General features: G+C 38.9%; 1 protein-coding gene across 2 annotated transcripts; it reads left to right on the top strand.

Moving 5' to 3' along the window:
* Window positions 1–926: 926 nt before the first annotated feature.
* Window positions 927–19921, top strand: LOC149003932 (uncharacterized). 2 transcript variants are annotated; one of them, XM_089167800.1, is made up of 10 exons: window positions 927–1246; window positions 2383–2426; window positions 7079–7184; window positions 7926–8052; window positions 8139–8809; window positions 12476–12866; window positions 13456–13747; window positions 14595–14759; window positions 16498–16998; window positions 18182–19921. In XM_089167800.1, exons 1-10 carry the CDS (start codon window positions 1087–1089, stop codon window positions 18476–18478), a joined length of 2754 nt encoding a protein of 917 aa, XP_089023926.1. In that variant the 5' UTR covers window positions 927–1086; the 3' UTR covers window positions 18479–19921. The 2 variants fall into 2 exon arrangements, with proteins under 2 accessions (XP_089023926.1, XP_089023925.1); XM_089167799.1 differs by having other exon boundaries at window positions 12473–12866.
* Window positions 19922–20017: the final 96 nt, after the last annotated feature.

Raw genomic sequence — 20017 nt, 5'->3', positions numbered from 1 at the left:
AAAACCCTAAACCAATATATGATCAATACCGTCCATATATCAGGGTGATTTGGGCCGTCCGCTGAATGATTTCCATGTGAATCAGATACACGTTCCCCGCGGGGAGCTGCCACCCTTCTGACACCTGGTAGTTGCATATAATCGGGCCGACATACATAACATCATTTCCATAGGCACTAGGTTTAACTGGGACAATTCATCTTTTTATTGGTTTTTCTCTGCATTTTTTGCACTAGTTATTTCATCTGGAGCATGCGTAACCAAGTTGTCTTCACTAAGGTGCATCCCCAACTCGAATCTTTGGTACATTAAATTTATTATTGGCTAGCACAACGTAATACCCATCCATTATCTCAGGACTCCCCAATATGGGAGTTTGATTTGTGTGGGGTGATACTCTATGTGGTCCTGAGTCAGACCAAGCTAGTTGGGCACTTGCGTCTGACCCTATGTTGGTTATTGTAGGATTGACTCTAGCAACCAGGAGACATAATTGCCAGTTGGTGTTCTTGTGTGTTCATTGTATTTTCAATTAAAAAAAAAAGAAGAAAAAGGTCTGGTCGACTTGTAAGTTATAACCAGCCTAAATCTGGTTCACTATGCTGGACTGAACCAACTGATAAGAGGTTGATCTCAAGGGTATAAGAGTAATTTAAAAAGACACAGTAATGTAATTATGTAAACAGATAATGAAGCTATAATTTTTTTTTATTAATTTTTAAAAGAAGAAAAAAAGGGGGAAGTATAGAATGGGGTCAAAAGGAAAAACGAGAAGAAAATTACAAAATAGACTTACTCTCACTGGAAATAGTCCCAGAGGCCATCGCCGATTGGCCATTGGAGAAAAGTCAATTTAATTAATGTATTTTTGTTTATTCTATTTAAATTTGTATCTCTCTCCCTTCCAAGTTCATACTTCGCTCAGAAATAATTTCAAAATCCCAAAATCACCTCACAGATTCCTTTATTTCTTCGTAGACCCATCTTCTCCCTCTCTCCCCTTGATTGTTTTGTTACGTTTACTTTCCTTATTTCCTCTTACCTTTTCTCCGTGCCGTCGTTGTGTCTCGCTGTCTCCTTGTAAACATGAGTGGCAGTTCTAGGGTTCCAATCCCTAACAATGTTCGTAAAATGATCCAGAACATCAAAGAGATCGCCGGGAACCACAGCGATGAGGAGATATATGCAATGCTAAAAGAGTGCTCAATGGATCCCAACGAAACCGCTCAGAAGCTATTGAGTCAAGGTATTTCATTTTTGATTTACTTACGGTTAGTTCGGTTGCTCCTGATTTTACTCCTAATGGGTTGAGATCCATGGGGCTCTTCTTAGTTCGTTATTTGATTAAGGAAAATGTTCTGCGATTGGGTTGCAAAATTTTGAAAAATTTTGAGTTGAGTATGAGGGATTCGATCACTGTACAGTGTTTGATGTAAGCTCTGCAAGGATGCTTAGCTCTCCACCCCCCCTCTTCTGATTTTGTTGTTGTCTATCACCTCCCCCCTTGCTTTCCCCACTTTTCTACTGTCTGTGTTTATTGGACCCCAAATGTCCACCTAATATTTTCTGGTCCAGGGCTTCCATTGAATTCTGTCTCATTGTCCTTTGTCGAGCCCTTCCCTTTTTGTTTGATGGGAGTTCGGTTTAAATATTTAGGGTTCCTTGTTTTCTCTTTGAATGCTCATCCAACTGACGAAGCATGTGAAAGGAGGTTTTTTCTCCCTAATCTTCAGTGATTGTATTCCACCTCGATTTACAGAACTGGGTCTAAGTCACTTTTTTTTTGGGGATTAATCTGATGAAAACGGTCTGTGTACTACTGATTTGTTGCTTACTGAGTCTTAGAGGGGGAAAAAAAATTGGTTGTGGGATGCTGAAAAGGGTAGTTCTAGTATTTTGTTTTTTCATGATTGGAAAACCTTTACTTCTACTTATAAGTCCTGTTAGTCAAGTTAGTGGCTTAATAAGGCTCCCTGGATGTGATTTGTACAATTTAAGCTGACAAGAGACAAACAAACTTGGGCTATCTCGATGCACATTTTTGATAGATACAAACTAGTGATAAACTGGATTCCAGGATTCAAGTTTTGATGCTGGGATAATTCTTTGATCCATCAGTTACATATCGTGCTTTCATCCTCAAGTTATCTGTGTTCATGGAATTTGCAAACAAAAATTCTTTGTTGCTCTCTGTGATTACCTCAGATTGTGCTCCCATTGTTTTTGTTTACTTTTTTACTTCAGATTGTGCTTCCATTATTATTATTTTTTGGGTGTATGTGTGTGAATAGATTGAAAATTACAAATACTTGGGAATTTTGGGATCATTTATATGTTTGAGATGTTTGGTGACTTACAAACTTGTTTGGTTTGGTTTGACAGATACATTCCATGAGGTCAGAAGGAAACGTGACAGGAGAAAGGAGGTGAGTTTTTATCTGTGGTGATAAAACCTCACTTCATCTTAATTTCTTGTTGCCGCTTCCATGGGATGCATGTTTGTAATGACTCTTTGGTTGCTCCGTCGTGTCGGGGACATTTGTTTGTGCTGCTGCATTTTGACCAACTTTTACATCCAAGGAATCAAATTTTGATTTTCCTTTGTCATCAAAAGCAAAATGCTTTTGTCTTTAAGATCACAATTTGTCTCGTTGAGTTTGCAGTCATTGCTTCTTTTGTAAATGACAAGTTTGTTCAATTTTATGAAATAAGTGAATTATTTTTCCCCTTCAAGTTTCCATCGAAAAATTAAGGCATTTTAGGATGTCCAAGGCGATGGCCCGCTTTTGTGTATGCAAAGAAATGTATGCCTTGTGTCTCTAGGTGACTTCAAGGCAACTCCTTGTATGTTACATGATGCCTTATGGGCTGAGCAGTAAATTTTTTTTTGGCATTTTGAATGTTCAGAATTCATTTCTTGGGGTATTTTAAACGATAATACTTTATTCCACAGTGCTACATATTATTGGTTGTTCATCTTGCTACCATGAAATGCAAAGCACGAGTTCATTTCAGGATTAAAGAAACAGGGTCAAATGAGCGCCGAGGTTATCTATAAAATACTTTCATATTTTTATAAATCATAATCATTTTTATAATGCTATGTTGCTATTGTGTTATGATGAGTTGAATTTATGTTTGTTTTTTATGATAATCTTGCATTATTGTGACATTTTGTTTTTTTATGATAATCTTTCATTATTGCGACTCTTCAATATTTCTTTAGCTTATGAGTAGCAATTGAGAATTATTTAAATTTTAATATCCTATTTGTGCCACATAAGTTGGTCATATAAAAAAATGTAAACCAGAACGGCTTGTTTGTTGCTTAATTGCTGTGGCACTTACCGGAGCCCTTAAAAGCTGTGGTCACTTTGCCGCTTAGATAACTATGGGTTTCTACTTACATACCTGCGCCTGAGTTCACTTAGTTCTACCCACTATAGTAGATCCACTTCTTGGACACCAGTGCTGGCTGTGGACTTGCACATGACTACAACAACTCTAGTTGTCCCAACTAAATGGGTTTGACTGCATGGATTCTTACCACTTCTCCTGAGTCATAATCTATACCTGTCTCTTTTCACTTCTTCTGCAAGGGTCATTTTAGGTCTGCCTTGCTCTTTTAGTTTTGTCAATCTGAATTGTCACTCCCCTATGCTGAATCATCCTGGAGTATCCACTGAACATGGTCATGCCAACTGATGTAGAAGTAAAGGCTGGACAGTAGAAGGTTAAGAAACAAAACCATGGAACCAGATCCAAAAGAACCAGCAGGACCAGGGTAGTTCAAAATCAGACCATCTGGTCTTCTGGAAGGGCCATGAAAAGGACGAACGCAGTTCATGTGACTAGTGTCAAAGTCCCATTTTTTGACTTGAGTAAGGTTTGTGGGGTCCAAGATCAGATTATATTGAGTCATTTTTCTTGGGAGATTTGGAATAACAAGCCTTATTGCAACTAAATGAGGCTGGCTACATGGATCCTTGGCTTTTAGTCTGCACTGTTTGAGGCCATACTAGGTACAAGGTCTAGGCCATCATATCTTCTTACCATTTCTCCTAAGGGTATTTTAGGCCTAGCTATTCTAGTTCCTTAAACTTTAGCCATGTTTATCCTTTCTTTATAGTTGGGAGATTTGGAAGCTTAGTCTAATTTATATTCTAGTAGTTATCAGTTTATTTTTCAGTTATTATTGCAGGTGGCTGGACTATTAAGCCTAATGTTAACCAATTCTAGTAGTTCCTATTTCCATATGATTCTACTTTCATTTGCCATTATTTTAGTATTTCATAGTTCTTATAAAGCTTTAGCAAAGCTATAAATAGGCACTCATTGCAATGTGAGATTAGACTTTTGGTGAGTTCAAAATTTGCAAGTCACATTGCAATTGCTGGAAGAGTAATCCATGTTCAACAGTTGAAATAGCTGTGGGTGAGAGACCCAGGGCCTATATTGCCCATCCTCTTATTTCCTTCTGTCTTCCCTCCTGTCTTCTTTTCTCTTATCTTTTCCGTTGCAGTGAATTGATTTTGCTCTTCCGTTGCTACCAATATAGGATATGTGAAGGCCCTTCAAGACATGAAATCAATAGTAGATATGTGAAGATCCATGAAGATTTGAATCAACCCGCAATCAAATTGAAGAGCTGCTGTTGCTGGCCAACATAATGCGAACCTGTTCCTCCGCTGCTCTCTGCACCATTCAAATCATTCTTTCCCTAGAGTACCTCTAGCGTGCATTGGAGTTGTCCCCAAACCATATCTATTATAGTCATCCCTTGCTTTCTTTTGTTTTGACACTCATCCGTCCGAACACCCTCATCCTTTGCTATGCCAAGTTTATCTATATAATGCTTCTTATCTACTCAACATTTTGCACCATACGTCACAGCTTGTTGTATGTGATGTAACCTCAATAGGATTGGAGCAAGTCAGGACTTTAATAATAGACCAGCTAGGAGTTTCGGTTAGTAAAAAGGCTGGATAGGTTTTAGGTTTCTGATGGGACTGTTTAAGTTTAGAACAGTGATGAGGGGGCTGGGGATGGGGCCTGATCCTGATTAGTCAATTTTGATGGTTGGTGATGATCCCTAACTTTCAAGGTAGTTAATAGATTCTAGGGGTAGTGGTCAATTGGGTCTCAATGGTCTGTTGGGGCTGGGATTGGACTGAAGGAGGGGGTTGTTCCGTAAAAGCTTGTTGAATTACTGATGTGCTTGATCTGTGAAATCTGTAGTTCCAGGCTTTGGGCAGTTGGAGCTTTAATTGGTCTAAGGTTTTGCAAAACTTGGACTACTGTGGTGTTCAAGTGGGTCTTGCTGTGAAGGGGATTCCTTACTGGCTTTGGAGATGAGTCTAATGGCAAATAAGGTTGATGAACTTAACTTAGGTTTGTATTGGATGGGTGTGTCTGTAAACCAAAAATAAATGGAAAGGGAGAAGGGAAAGAAGATGGGGTGGAACCGCATATGTTTGTTCAACTGTCAAACTAGGTCTTGGATATTACTTACCAATATCCCAACTACAGCCAGCTTGAACATAACTCACCAAGGAGCTACACTTGGATATTACTCACTGAGTCAGTTTGGATATGACTCACAAAACCAGTTCCTGCGTTGGAGAAAAAGGAAGCAGCTTCAGCAGTTTGTTAATCGAATAACATATCATAAATTAAGTCTATCTTACTCAGTCAACCAACGGAGTACAAAAATGGGCCTTAAGTAGCCAATGACAAGTAAAATATCCTATTAGAAATAGGAGTAACCGACTTTTACTTTAAGCCAAATTTAAACAGGCTTGACTAACTTTCAGGAAGATAAACACCAATGCAAATAATGGTAGAGGTCATCCCCTGTGTCGGGGCTCTAATTGCTAATTGGAAGATGATGACTGATAAATAATGTGACTTAACTCAGTCATCACATGGCAACTTTAACCAAACTACAATTGGATCGAAATTAAGCATTGAGCCAATTGAACGATGGTTAACTGAAGAAAATATAAGAAAGACACAGCAAAAACTAAATTCTGGGATTTTTGTACTCAACTCATGTACCCATAATTTAGGTCCATTAAGTTGGCCGATTACAGTCGAACTGATGGAATGAAGGTCCACGCCTTACATTATCCACCTTTAGTCCAATTTTGTATTGGTTCAGCATTAGCCCCTTTAATTTTAAAGGTGTCTGCCGGTCGCAAAAAACTCTGGACACACCTCTCCACTTCATCCATCCTAAACATCATTCTGTCTGCCACCTTCTTTATTTTTGACTGAGCCAAGATACCTAAAGTAATCATTTTGCAAAATCTGTGTCTCATCAAGGTTCACCACCTCATTATTCATACTAGTGTAACCAAAGTTGGACACTGTGTACTAACGCTACACTTCATATACCCTAACTTGGTATTTGTCTCTGGTTTTTCCCCCCTCCCTCCCTTGTCCACCAAAACAATATGAACAGGAAAAGAAGTGCTCTGAGGAACCTCATCTTGAATACCTCTGGTTAAATCATCCATGATAAGTGCAACCATATATGGGATCATAGCTGATGCTGATCCTTGATGTAAACTTGTCATAATTTGAATTTCTGTCCAAATATTTTTTGGTCTGAGGTCTGGTTATGGGATAGCATAAATATGAATTGTTTTACTTCAGAAAGATTAGGAGCTGAACATAAGTTGAAGGTGACTCAACTGAGGGCAACACAGTAATGCTTTCAATAGATTTGATGTAAAAAACAAGTGCAATGGTGAAAATATTTGTAATTTAATTTATAAAGATGAAAAGCATGTAAGTAATATTGGAAAAGAAGTGAGATGTAGGATGGTTCTTTCCTTGATAAATCTAAGGAATTCAGTTGGTGTCAGAATTACATGATACAGATATTGCATTTTACATTTTACATTTCAGAGTTTACTCATATATGAAGCATTTTGAATATGTCATGTTTTCCTTATGAGCATTATTTACCTCCATGATGTCTAACTTTGCCTTCTCCATGAGGAACTGTCATTTGGCTCTTCTTTTTCTTTTGTTCTCTTGATTGATGTTGGTATATTTCTGTATTTTCTTGCAGAGTGTGAACAACAAAGAGCCTGCAGATTCTAGATGGAAATCAGGTGCTGTGGGGAGAGGGGGCAGGGGTGGTCGTGGAAACTATCCTCCTCGTTTTGTGTCTCATGGTATAAACTTCAACTTCATGAAGCAATTCATGAACATTGTTACTGCTTTTTTGTAATCTGTCTTTTCCGATTTCTTTTTTATTTCTAGCAAAACCAGTTTATTTGTTATTTTTATTATTTTAAAATTTCTCATCTTTATCTAGACATCCAGTTTTTCATATTTTTGCTTCTAGAATACTAGATTGAGCATTGCTGCTCAGGTGGCAGGAAAATAATATCACCTTTGTTGCACCATCCTTCTATGCATCTGAGTGGCCATTAGGTGGTCTTTGTATCAAGTATCAATCTGAACATACTAGTTAAAAAATACTTTTTCTTGATTACTGACATGTTCTGATCTGAATCCACCTACAAACGGAATAGAACAGTGCCATACAAAAGTGCTATTGAAGTGTAGAAGCTAAGACCGAGGAAAGTCTGTCCTTAAGTCCTTTGTTATTCTTTTGGTTGTAACTATGATTTTGTTGGTTCAGCAAATTTGTATTTAGTTCATGTACTTAAATGAGTGAGTGTAGCTTAAGCTTCAAGTCTTTTGGGTTTCTTTTCTTTTCTCCCCCTTCTTCTTCTTCTATCAAAAGCTATCTTCCTTACCTATACTCAAGTGCTGGTTATTTTTTGATATTGATGGTGACAACGCAAACTAGTCTCGTTATGCTTATACAAATAGCCTGATTTTAAGTCGTGTCGGTGTTTGTTATGTATGTGTCTAGTTGCCAATTTTGTCTCTTGTCTGTCCCGCAGATGTGGGTGGGAGCACTGCTGCGGCTGGAAAAGAAAATGGAGTCAATCAAGGGGCTGAGAGGGTGGTTACACCTTCTTTGCCAGCATCTCAGGATATAGAAAATAAAGCAACAACTCCTGTATCAAGGTGACTTGTCAGCAAAATTTGTTCTTATTCTCGAATCTTTACTGTGTTGTGTTGTTTGACTTACTTGGGTGTTGTTGGTTTTGCAGCTCTGTTTCTATTGTGGCTAATGGTCCCACAACTGTGGTTGGACGTGCCTCTGAGTTGCCAACTGCTAGTGGCATGGACACATCTGAAAATAGTTCAGGTTCTAATGCAAATAAAGTCAAAAGTGAACCTCCTCCTTCACATGTTAATGCAAAGACTGACATCCCTGCATCTGTGGTTGGAGTCTCAAGCAGTCAGTCCACACCCAGCTCTGACCGTTTCTCAGCATTATTGACTCCTGCATCTGTGTCTGGTGTATATTCCTCAGCTTCAGATCCTGTTTTGGTGCCTTCTCTGGATTCACGGCTTCCAGGTGCAGTGGGCACTATTAAACGTCAGGTGGGGAGCCAACGAGCAAGTATTGAGCCAAATGTGACTGTCTCTGCTGAGAGCAAAGTGACTGTTCCTCAGGACCTAACCAATCATCTTCAAATGAACAAAACTATGGCTCATGATGTGATAGAATCTGAATTGCCTTCATCAACAAAAGAGAAAGCAGTCTCTGACATTGGGAACACCATGAACAGGATGCTTGCCAAATCACAGGGAGTTGACAGGAATCAGCTCTCTGAGCCATCACAATCTATATCTTCTACTCATGGTGGTTCTACAGCTAGTAGGCCTTCGTCTAATTACAGCAATCGGTCGCAGCAAGTTATTGGTCCTCAGAAGGGTAATATAAATGTGGAACCCTTAAACCTCTTTCCTTTTCGTTCTTTCAATGACATTTTTGTGTGTGTGTGTTTTTTGTGATCTGAATGTGAAGATATAGGTTAGTATGTGTGATTAGTGATCACTGTGATTTTTTATTTTTCTCGATAGACTTTACTGTGTGTGTATGTTTTTTTTTTGGGATCTGAATGTGAAGATATAGGTTAGTATGTGTGATTAGTGATCACTGTGATTTTTTATTTTTCTCGATAGACTTTAATGGACTTGAAAAAATGTCGTTAATGAAATGTGCAGTTGATGCAAGTTTGGCATAATTCTCATTTGGTGCATTTTCCTTGGAAAAATAAGAGAGTATAAAAAGGAGATTGAGTAGAGGTAGGAGATAGAGATTCAATAAATTGTCTTGTAAATCATTGTTCCTTAATTCGTATCTCAATCTTAGTGTTTTGTAATCCCATGTATCTGGATCACAGGCTTTTCCAAATGCTCTCAAGTAATGTTTGAAAGAAATAGGAAGAAATGTACTTTTTTCGGATATTGCACAGAAATCTGCATTTTAAATTAATTGAATGACAAGTCTTCTTTTTCATTGTGGACTTTTAGTTTCGATGTGATTTTCATTTCTTGTTTATTCGTATGATTATGCACATTTGGCCAAGCATGAATACAGAGTAAGTGACAATATCATTCGTAAAGTGCAAGTATGGAGGCTCATACTTAGATCAATTATTTATTCTTCGATGAAAATATGCTGTAAGAGTATAGGAATAATGAAAAATAGTGGGTGGTTTTTGTGATATTGGTTATATTGTAGTTAGTGTATGAATGGATTTTCAGTATGACATGATGAATAATCAAACCACGCTGTATGCACTGATAATGCATGTGATGCTCATTAACTGAAGGGTTTATGGGAGGTATGGGTAGAGAACAGTGTTGAAAATTTCTTTCTTGTTCACTGATGACTTTCTTTAACAATTAGAAAATGATTTAATTTTTAATATGTTTCCCAGACTAGTTTGGCTGTAATAACATTTAATTTTTTGTATGAGGAATCATAGGTTGACACTTCATGATAGAATTGGAGTTCCAATTTTTGTGCAATTGACTGTTTCTTTTTGTCCTCGTTATTTATCAGTTCATCTACTTTACAGGTCAAAAAGCCATATCTAACTTAATATTTTTCTGGACATAATACAATTCACCTTGTGCCATGAAAACTACCATATTTTGTTTTGTTTGTTCATCTTTACTTTTGGAGAGAGAGAGAGGGTTGGTAGTTTGTACAAAAGATTTGCAGTTGATTGGTAGGTATTGTTTTGTTTTTTGCAACTTTTGTATTTTAATATTTTATTTTATTTGTTTTCAATAGGACAAAAAGGATCCTCGTAGGCTCTCCTTGGCATGGTCTTGTTCTTATTTATAGTCTATTGAAAGAAATCATCAGCATAAACTATTTTTGGTAAAAATATGAAAACGTTTTTGTAATCATTATATATAATAGTGGATCAAATTAGAAACTGTTGGGTAACTACCCTGTGTCTTGATAATTATATACAATATAGGTAGTCAAGTGTGGAGAGTGAGTGATTCATGGTCATAATGGATAAAGGGTTTGTTTGTTTATGACCTAGGTGGTTACTGTTGGTAAAAACCAATTCTTTTTGCCTTTTGATTATATTTCACACCTTCAATCTCAGCCAGTGCTTTTTGTAATTTCACCCTCTATCTCTGCTCTTCTTCATGCCCGCCAGCCCCCCCCCCCAAAAAAAAAAAAAAAAACACACACACACACACACACACACGCCCCAGCTCATCTCCTCCTGGATTTCCCCACTCCCTTTCCCCCTGGATTACTCACATTTAAGTATTAAACAGAATTCCCAACCCCTGCCACTGCAACTTCTTTGAAGCCTCTATTCTTCACAACTTCAGCATGGTGCTCCTTGTCCATTCATTGATCAGGGACTCTGTTCTCCATGTTTCTTTCTCTCCGTGATCCTGTTTTTCAGAATCCCACAACCAACACCGTTGAAGCTCATGTATGACACAAAGTTCTAGATCCTCCATCAATTTATGTAAATCTCTTCGTTCGATCAACGATGCTCCTTTGTCTTTGTTATCCCACATGCTGCATCTTTTCCTGCTAAGAAGAAAGATGAAGCCACATTTCATGTTATTCATTACCCAGAATTACAACAGTACAGATTAACATGAGAAAATCCAAAAGAATGTGAATGTGGCCATCAACCTTTTCGTACATCTGGTACTAATTGTGTGTTGAACTGATGGCCAGAAAAACAAGGCCAGCAATGAGCATATTCAGAAAATGGTTTTTTGTTCTTTTCAGTGGAATCAGATGCTTCTACCATTAATAATTACCAAGACCTTTCCCTTCCTGTGTACGAAATGTTGACATGTCATTAAGAAGATCCTGTTTTCAAAATAAGGCTAGTCTGAGATCTATATTGGATGAAATGATAAACAATGAATTGGCACCATTGCATTGACCTTCAATTGGATCAGAGCTTGAAGGATTTCCATGAGCAGCCCTGTCCCTCATGCATATGCCACTCTGGCTTTAATCAATTCTGCCATCCATCGTGCAGGCTTTCTTTGCACAATCCTGCTGGAATCCATATGCAGACGTTACTCTTGGTTTCCCTGCCTTGTGCAACCCAAAGCATTTACCATATCCATCACCTCTCTACCTGAATCACAGCTCCCTTACCTGCTCCTGCTTAACACCCATTGTTTGTACTAACCGTTGCTGTGGGACGCCTCTGTCCAATTAAACCCACATGTCATACTACATATGATGAAATGGACTAACGAAAATACTTATTTTACAATACTAGACCCCCTATAACACTGACATGTCACTTATTTTACAATACTAGACCCCCTATATCACTGACGTGTCACTTATTTTACAATACTAGACCCCCTTTATCACTGACATGTCATCTCATAAGGGTGATTACAAGTTCTGCTGCTGACCTTGTTGGTTAGAAACATATACATCAATGGATGTCTTGACTTTGTTATGGTTCTATTTTTCTGATTTATTTTAAATAAAAATATGGTTTATTAATGATACCAAACTCCTGCAAAAACATTTGTATGTCGAAAAAATAAAAAATTGACCAGAGACAGCCTTAGTTTGGATAAATCTGAGTTGAGTTTGTTTTATAATGGAGCCGTGGGACTATGCATTATCTTTCGCAACTTCCGTAGACATAACTCTGGTATTTTCTTGGCATGCATATATGTATGTGTATATATATATTTAGGACTGTTTGCTATACTATATTTCCAAACTGCGAAGGCTTCCTATACTACATATATGTATGTGTGTGTGTGTGTGTATATATAGGACTGTTTGCTATACTATATTTCCAAACTGCGAAGGCTTCCTATACTATATTTCCAACCTGCGAATTTTGCTCATTTATACTTTATTTTCTAATGCAAAGTCTATTCATCGCAGTTCGATGGAAGGAACTAAGAAAAGATTTTTTTTTTTTAAAATGACTAGAGTACTAAGTTGGCTGGTGCTTTGCTCTTTTATGCATTTGAATTTGAGTAATTGTGGCTGCTTGGATTAATGTTCCATGTCAATGCTATTAATGGATGTACAACTGGTGGTTTTGTTTCCCCACAGCAGTAGGCCCTGGCAAGGAGTGGAAACCAAAACCGACAAATAATAATATTTCTCAAGCTAGTGGAGCCATTGGGATATCTGATGGTGTGTCTAACACTGTTGAAGCTGGTTCTCAGTCACAACCTTTATTGAGTGCCTCTGCTTCAGAAGAAACAACTTTGAACTTGCAGAAGAAGTTAGAAGATTTACGTTTCTCTGATGGTCAACATGTTATCATTCCTACTCATCTCCATGTCCCTGAAGCAGAAAGAACTGGATTGAGTTTTGGAAGCTTTGATGCTAGTTTTGGGCCCAGCATGAATTATGCAAATGGTCCTGATAGTGACAAGAGCTCTACACCTCTGTCTGAATCCTCACAGGGTTTTGAAGAAACTGCTGAGGAACCTTCCTCAAGGTTCGTATCGGGAATCACTTGTTTTTCTGTCAAGAGTTCAATTAGTATCATACCCAAGTTTTGTTGGAGGCCATGTACACCTCCTTCGGTTGTCATTTTTTCCTTCCTGGAGTGAAAATGATGCAAATGCCTCTGCAGCATGGTTATTCAGAAAGTGTGTTGAATGGATAATAGGGAGTATCAAGTATGGATTGTAATTGTGGATATCAAGACACACCGAGACCGTGAGGCTTCCATTTTTGTATATGAGTTTCGTGCCAAAACCCAAGCATATTGGTGATGATAGATATTCTGTTGCATTCTGTTGATGTTGTATCAAATCTGGCTAAGGGATGATGAGAGGTCTAGAGATGATATATTGGTGGTTAGTTTTGTTTTGTGCTTAGTAAATCTCTGGTGGATTTTACAGTGGTACTTCAGCTCCTGTAAACGGTCTCACTGCTTGGCTGGCTGGTTGAGATTCGTTCGAAGTGTAGTCCTACATATGTTAATTGTTATGAATCTTGTCATACTTCCCATCTGCTGTTGTACCTATTACTATTAGTCTCCACAATTCTGATATTTAACCTTGTTTCTCTATTGTGTGCAGCAATCACAATGAATTTTCTGCTGCTCAGGAAGAAGGTTATCCTGATCATCCACACTCACCTGCACAGATGTCAGAAAATATATCATCCGGAGAGGCTGGTGTCTCATCTAGTCAAGCTACAGAGTCCAAGCCAGAAACACTTTTGCCATCTGGTGGACCTCAGTACTCAGTTGTCCACACTGCTGCAAATTACAGTTTTGGGTTCATGCCGCCTGTAGTTGGAGGTCAGCTTGCACCCTTTGAAAGCTCTGAGCCTCAGACACGTGATGTCACTCGCCTCCCAGGCTTTGTTGTAAGCGTTCAATTCTTTTGCTTTGTCTTTTATCAATGTACTTTTCCATATTCTGGTGTTGGCCTTCCATGGATGTGAGTACATGGGTATCATCGCAGCAGTTTTGGGCCCCTTGTACTTTTATCACGTGATTCATAGTCTTGGGAGGAGCCCTCTCTGTCTGTTATTAAGAGGTTGACCTGGCAAAGAATCAGCTTAATCCAAATTATTGCCACCCTCTTTTCACTGTAAAAGTTGGAATATTTTATTAAAGATTGTTTCATTGTAGCACTGGTCAGGGGCTTAAATCATTGTTTGGTTCTCATTATTTGCATAGACAATGTTTAGTTTGAGACCATTCATAGATGGTCCTGATCATCTGAAATTGAATCATTTTGTAGTAATGGAGACCTCATGATAACTTATAGCTTGGGCCCAAGAAAACTAAGACACGCACACACGGCCAGCTACATTGCATGATATATACCTCATGGGATTGCCAGGCAACTGGCAATTGGCATTTCTCTTAGCTGGCATGTTCAATGTTATAACTGGGTACTGATCAGCCTATCTACCAGTTGAATTTTCTATTCAAAAGACTAGCAAGTTCTTCATCTATACTGTTGGACTGCACTTGTGAAGCATATGACTGATATTTAGTTCTTTTTCACGTTACTATCTTGTGGCATGTTTCTTGACTAGACTAGATCCGTTTGTACCTTCAACATTGTGCATGTTCTAAAAGAAGTCTTCTCCCTGCACCTTCATATCACTCGAGCTCTAGGCTATCATTTTCTCTCTATTTTTTTGGTGCCCGGGGGGAGGGGGAAGTGTCATAAGGTACTTAACTATTGTGTATGTTGTTTAGGTTCCTCCAACATTTGATCCCTCCGCCAGCTATTATACTCAGTTTTACCGGCCTAGTGTTGATGGGGATGGCCGCTTCTCTCCCTTCCTTCCTCCTGGAACTACAAACAAGTACAATGGGAATATTGCAGTGATGTCTTCCCAGACTGGCCAGTCTCCTCAAGAGGTTTGTTCATATCAATCAACTTGGATATTACTTTTTGTCTAATATGTGAAAGATTTAAATTTTGTGGCTGTCTTATTGAATGTTGAAATCCTTATTATGAAAACGAAGATTAAGATGTGGGTAAAGGTCTAAATCATTTATACACGCATATATGGGAAAATGTACTGCACTGGCTTTTCTGGCTGACTTCTTGTTAATCTGGATGATCTTATGCCATGCAATTACTTGGTTGTTGATGATCTTATGCCACGCAATTGCTTGGTTGCTGATGATCTTATGCCACACAATTGCTTGGTTGCTGATAAAGAACTTGTCCATTCTCAATAGCTTCTATAACCTTTCTCTTTTTCCCAATTCCTGTATAAAAGCTTACACTCAGGTGACCCTAAGCAAGTGGTTTTGTTTTCAGTTGGCCAACTTGCATTTCCCAATAGTAAGTGGCATTGATTTTTGAATGCTTTGAATTGGGTACACATGTAATCTCTACATTTGTATATCTCAACAAGGAATTATATTTTGATGTAGAAGCACATGAACCATTAACAAGTACCATCTGGTGCCTTGGGAGTTTGGAGCAGGTCATAACCTTCGACATCATTATTTTGTCTGTATAGTGGCTCATCTCAACACTTGTGCCCAGGCATATGCCTTGGCAGTCAGAATCTTTTACAAACCTTTTACTGTTGTTTCAAGCATGGCTGTTTTTCATGGAGATGCATCCCACTATAGAAAAGAAAATTGTGGAATTGTTTTCTGATGAAACTTACAATTCCACTATGAACAAATGGCCACAAGGTCAAATCTGGAAGATGCTGAAAGCTGGGTTAAGGGGGCATACATAATGACCCTTCCCAGGCCCTGCAGTGAGAGCCATGTGCAGTGGGTATGCCTTGGAGAGTTGTTTCCTGCCACAATTGATAAATTAGACTAGCATCTCCAAGACGCTGTTGCATGTGTGATGGCTGTTTTGGCTTACCCAAATGATCAGAACAATTTTAAGATGGATTTTCTTGCTGCTTGGTTGAGCTGCTGTGTACTCGGCTGACGATACCAAGAATTTCTCAGGGTAGTTTTTTTGTTTTTTTTTTTTTGGGGGGGGGGGGGGTTTGGGTGGGGGTAATGAGGGGAGAGAAGTGGAAGTATTTAGATCCAGCTCTGTGCTGCGGCAAGAAGATTTTACTTGCTGGATAAGCTGTGAACTTTTTTGTTTTTTTATAGAAATTGCTTCAATGAGGAACACAACCAATTTGCTAATAAACTGACTCTAACTAAACTATTTCTGCTGTGTTTTAGCACCAACTAGGTGCTTCATAGCAATGTGAGAACCTGAGCATATCTTCCTTTTTTAAGGATTTGCCATAGCCATTTCTTAGATGTGACTCATTTTGATCCAGGAATTGCTGATTGTCCCTGGTGGATGTAAATGTGTTCCATGATAAAAAATAGTCCTAAAACTTACTTTGTTTTAGGATATTTTTGAATGTTAAATAATTCTCAATATATGAGAGAATTGACAATTGGCACTTGAATAATGAAACAAAAGAAAAGTTGACTCAAACTTGACATTTATAATTGCCATTCAGGGCACATCACTAGTTTTTTAAGCAGTCCATTTCAAGTTCCCACTGGTTTGGCTCCAAAAGGCAATTTCTCTATTAAATCAATTTATGCATCTTTAGATTTTTGTAGAGTAAATATGCTTGTTTTCATGGACTTATGCTTTGGTTTCCAATTGCAGAGTGGCAACTCCTTGGTTCTGTCAACCACAGCTCCAACTCCACTGGTGACTCAAGCTGCTGGTTTGATGCAGAGCTCTATAGCCGTGACTCCACAACCTGTTCCTGTTTACAGACAGCCTGCTGGAGTACATATCTCTCATTACCCTCCTAACTACATACCATATAGCCAGTATTTCTCCCCATTCTATGTACCACCTCCAGCCATTCACCATTTCCTAAGCAACACTGCGTTCCCTCAGCAACCACCAACTGGCAACGTGTATCCACCTGCTGCAGCAGCTGCTGCCCCAGGTATTAAATACTCTCTTTCTCAATACAAACCTGGAACTAATACGACCAACTCAACTCACATAGGAGTGGGAAGTGGCTATGGACCATGCAGCTCCTCCCCTGCTGGTTACCCTCCCAGTCCTGCCGCAACCACAGGAAACTCTGGCGGAAATGAGGAAGTTGCAGCCTCTCAGTTCAAGGAAAATAATGTCTACATCACTGGCCAGCAGGTTTGTCTTCTTCAAACTTTCTTTGCCTTCTGTTGTAGTTTTTCCAGTCTTTCATTGAGTTATTTTGCCTTCTGCTCTGCTCCACTTGATGAAGGAAGGGGATGACAGGCGACACAAAAGGTTTAAGATTTTGAAAGGTTAATTGAAATAAAAAAAATCCACCGAATTGGGCTAAACAGGCCTAAAATTAGTAAATGAATGGAAATGTTGGGAATTATTGAGAACCTTGGGGTGTTCCCTTGGATCACATTTATTAAACACATGCATGCATGGATGATTAGATGGACACAGAATGGACACTCAAAAGTGGCAATTTGGTTTTGCACCTACTTTGCTAGTGCTTATTCAAACTTGCTTAAATCTGGTAAACAAATTGGAACAAGACATTGATGGACCTACATTTTTGTTGGAGTTTCAACCAAACTATCTCTTTGCAATCCTGTGGCCAGATGTTGGGAGCCTAGATGAGTTGGGGAATTTGAAGTCTATAAGATTTTGTGAGTTTAGTTTTTATATTTTAAAGCAAATTGAACCTCTTTTCAGCAATTTTGATTTGAAACTTGGTATTTTGTTTGAGTGATTGTGGAATTTCGTATGTGATTTTGTTTCTGAGGTTTATATTAACTGCAATATTTTTCCAGAACATTGCAATCTAATTGAGTTGTTGATACTCATTTGTTGCAAGTAGTTGTCTATATTTTAGGATGCTTGGCTAGGCTTATTACAAGTGAAATTTTTACAGACATTTATTAATGTGATTTTGTATGTTTTTGCTATGATTCCCAACCAGTGTTTTCTTTAACAGTCAGTTGGCTGTTGGGGATCTGTTGTGCCATTCTACTCGGATTGAAGCTATATTTGTTGTCAATCTGGAACCATTCATTGTCTTCATTTCTAGGTTCATCAGTCCATTGGATTTTAACTCCTTTATTTCTGTGGTATCACTTCTTTCTGTGCACTGAATGACCTCCATTTCAAATGCGTATGCCACTTCAAATGGCAGTCGTACAACTTCTGTTGTTTGAGACTGCACCTTTCCATCTCCAAACTATTAAGATACTGAGGAATAGTTCAATATCTATCACTTGTATCAGATCGAGTCAGTTTTGTATTCTGTTGCATTTCTTGGAACTCTATTATGGAAATTAAATTTGGATTTTTCACAGTTGACTGTTTTATGCAGAGCGAAGGATCAGCGGTCTGGATACCTGCACCAGGAAGAGATATCTCTGGTCTGCAGGCTAGCTCTTTCTATAACCTTCCTCCTCAGGGGCAGCATGTAGCCTTCACACCCACACAGGCTGGCCATGGCCCATTTGCTGGAATCTATCACCCTGCACAGACGGTGGCTGCAGCAAGCGTCCATCCACTGATGCAGCAGTCTCAGACAATGGCTGGAGCTGTTGAAATGGTGGGACCTCCAGCTGGTGTCTATCAGCAGCCTCAGCGTGCTCAGATGAATTGGACTACTAATTACTGAAAATAAATTCTTTGTGGGGAGTGAAACCAAGAAACAGAAATCAATCTTGGAATTCTTGGAAATGTTGGAGTTTGGGCGAAGGGAACATTCAAGAAAAAAAAAAAATCTATGACATCGACATGGTCTGAGTGTAAATATATAGATGGATGGGAAATTGTGTTGGAGTGGGGGAAGGAAGCTCGGGGTTTGGAATGGAAGGTGAGATTTGCCTGTGACTGATATTGACCATTTTAAGTTAGTTGAGGAGCCATGTGCAGGTATTTTCTTGCTTGCGGCTCGTGCTGGTCCTTTTCTTTTTCCCCATTTTATCATTTTCTGTTCTGAATAGAAATTGTAGCCCTCTATTTTTGAATTATTCTGGGTGGTGAATAGCTTTATGGGTTTTCTTCCCCCTTCCTTTTTGCTCCTCCTCTAGGCTATAGGGACTCCTGAAGGTAAGATGAAGTTGGTGGGCTTTCCTTCTTTCTCTTCCACTGTCTTGCCTGTAAATTAAATTTTGATAGGAAGAGGTGATGATGTATGACAAACTGTTGTAATTGGTATAAGAGAAGTAGAAATATTTTTTGGTCTTGTGACAGAAATTCGTTAACAGGCCTGTGTAGCCACACCAAACCCCGGATACAGGTGCTGCTGATAGTCTTTAGTAAACATGGTGCCTACCGATGAGTGCAAAATGTGGTGAAGTGGGCACTGGATAAGGAGAGGAAGGAGGAGCAGGGCATTCTTGCATCAGTTAGGGTGGCAGGTTCTCAGTGGACCAGTGAATCCTAAATCTGTAGAGCTACTCTTGTTCTATGGACAAGGCTTTGGTGGTTGGTGATCTCTGCAAATTTTCTTTTGCAGCCCACAAATTTTCTAGCAGAAAGGAAGTTGACCAAACATGGAGCTATAATATACAGAGAGTGAATTATCTGAGAAAGCAATGGCATCGACTCTGATCAGATGATAGGTTGCCAATGAAGTTTGTAGCAGCCTAACGGACACAGGACACAGAGCTCATACGTAGTTCATTCTTCTTGTCAATGGCTTTGCCGTTTCCTTACCAGACAGAACCATCTTTTGGCGGTGGGGAATTACTGCTTTGGCCCATGGTGCCCTGTGATGGTTCTATGGTTGGTTCGCTGGTTCCTTCTTTGGGTTGTATGGTACGGCTTGATTTGAATTATGACCAGACATAGGGGTGAGGTTTTGAGATAAGGCTAGTGTTGTTGGGGCATATTCCAGAATAGTAGAAATTAAAAATGAGATGGGTCTTGAGATTCTGGCCAATGGGTCTGAAACAAAGAATGGTTAAAAGTATTTTAGAGACGTAATTGCTGAATGGGTCTGAATGGGTCTGAAACGAAGAATGGTTAAAAGTATTTTCTCAAAGTTGATTTGATGAATATGGAACCAGATAAGGAAGGGATTCAGAGTTAACTCTTGCAAGTTGTATTATGACAGGGAGGCCATGATGCTGGTCTATTTGTTTTCCCTTTTCATCATAAACTTGATCTGAAGAATTTTTCAATGGAAAGGCCAAGGGTAGTTTCAAATAAA

The sequence above is a fragment of the Hakea prostrata genome, chromosome 9 (assembly GCF_041222555.1).
Source record: "Hakea prostrata isolate BN-2017 chromosome 9, UWA_Hpros_2, whole genome shotgun sequence".
Lineage (NCBI taxonomy): Eukaryota > Viridiplantae > Streptophyta > Magnoliopsida > Proteales > Proteaceae > Hakea > Hakea prostrata.
Note: the sequence above shows the minus strand (reverse complement) of the source record. Positions and strands in the feature narration are given on the sequence as shown.

What these genes read in the sequence shown, in the direction of transcription:
- LOC149003932 (XM_089167799.1), top strand. Translation starts at nt 1,087, where the DNA reads ATGAGTGGCAGTTCTAGGGTTCCAATCCCTAACAATGTTCGTAAAATG. An exon ending in AGTTATTGGTCCTCAGAAGG is followed by an intron (nt 8,810 to 12,472) that starts GTAATATAAATG and finishes GTTTCCCCACAG; the next exon opens with CAGTAGGCCCTGGCAAGGAG. An exon ending in CTCGCCTCCCAGGCTTTGTT is followed by an intron (nt 13,748 to 14,594) that starts GTAAGCGTTCAA and finishes TATGTTGTTTAG; the next exon opens with GTTCCTCCAACATTTGATCC.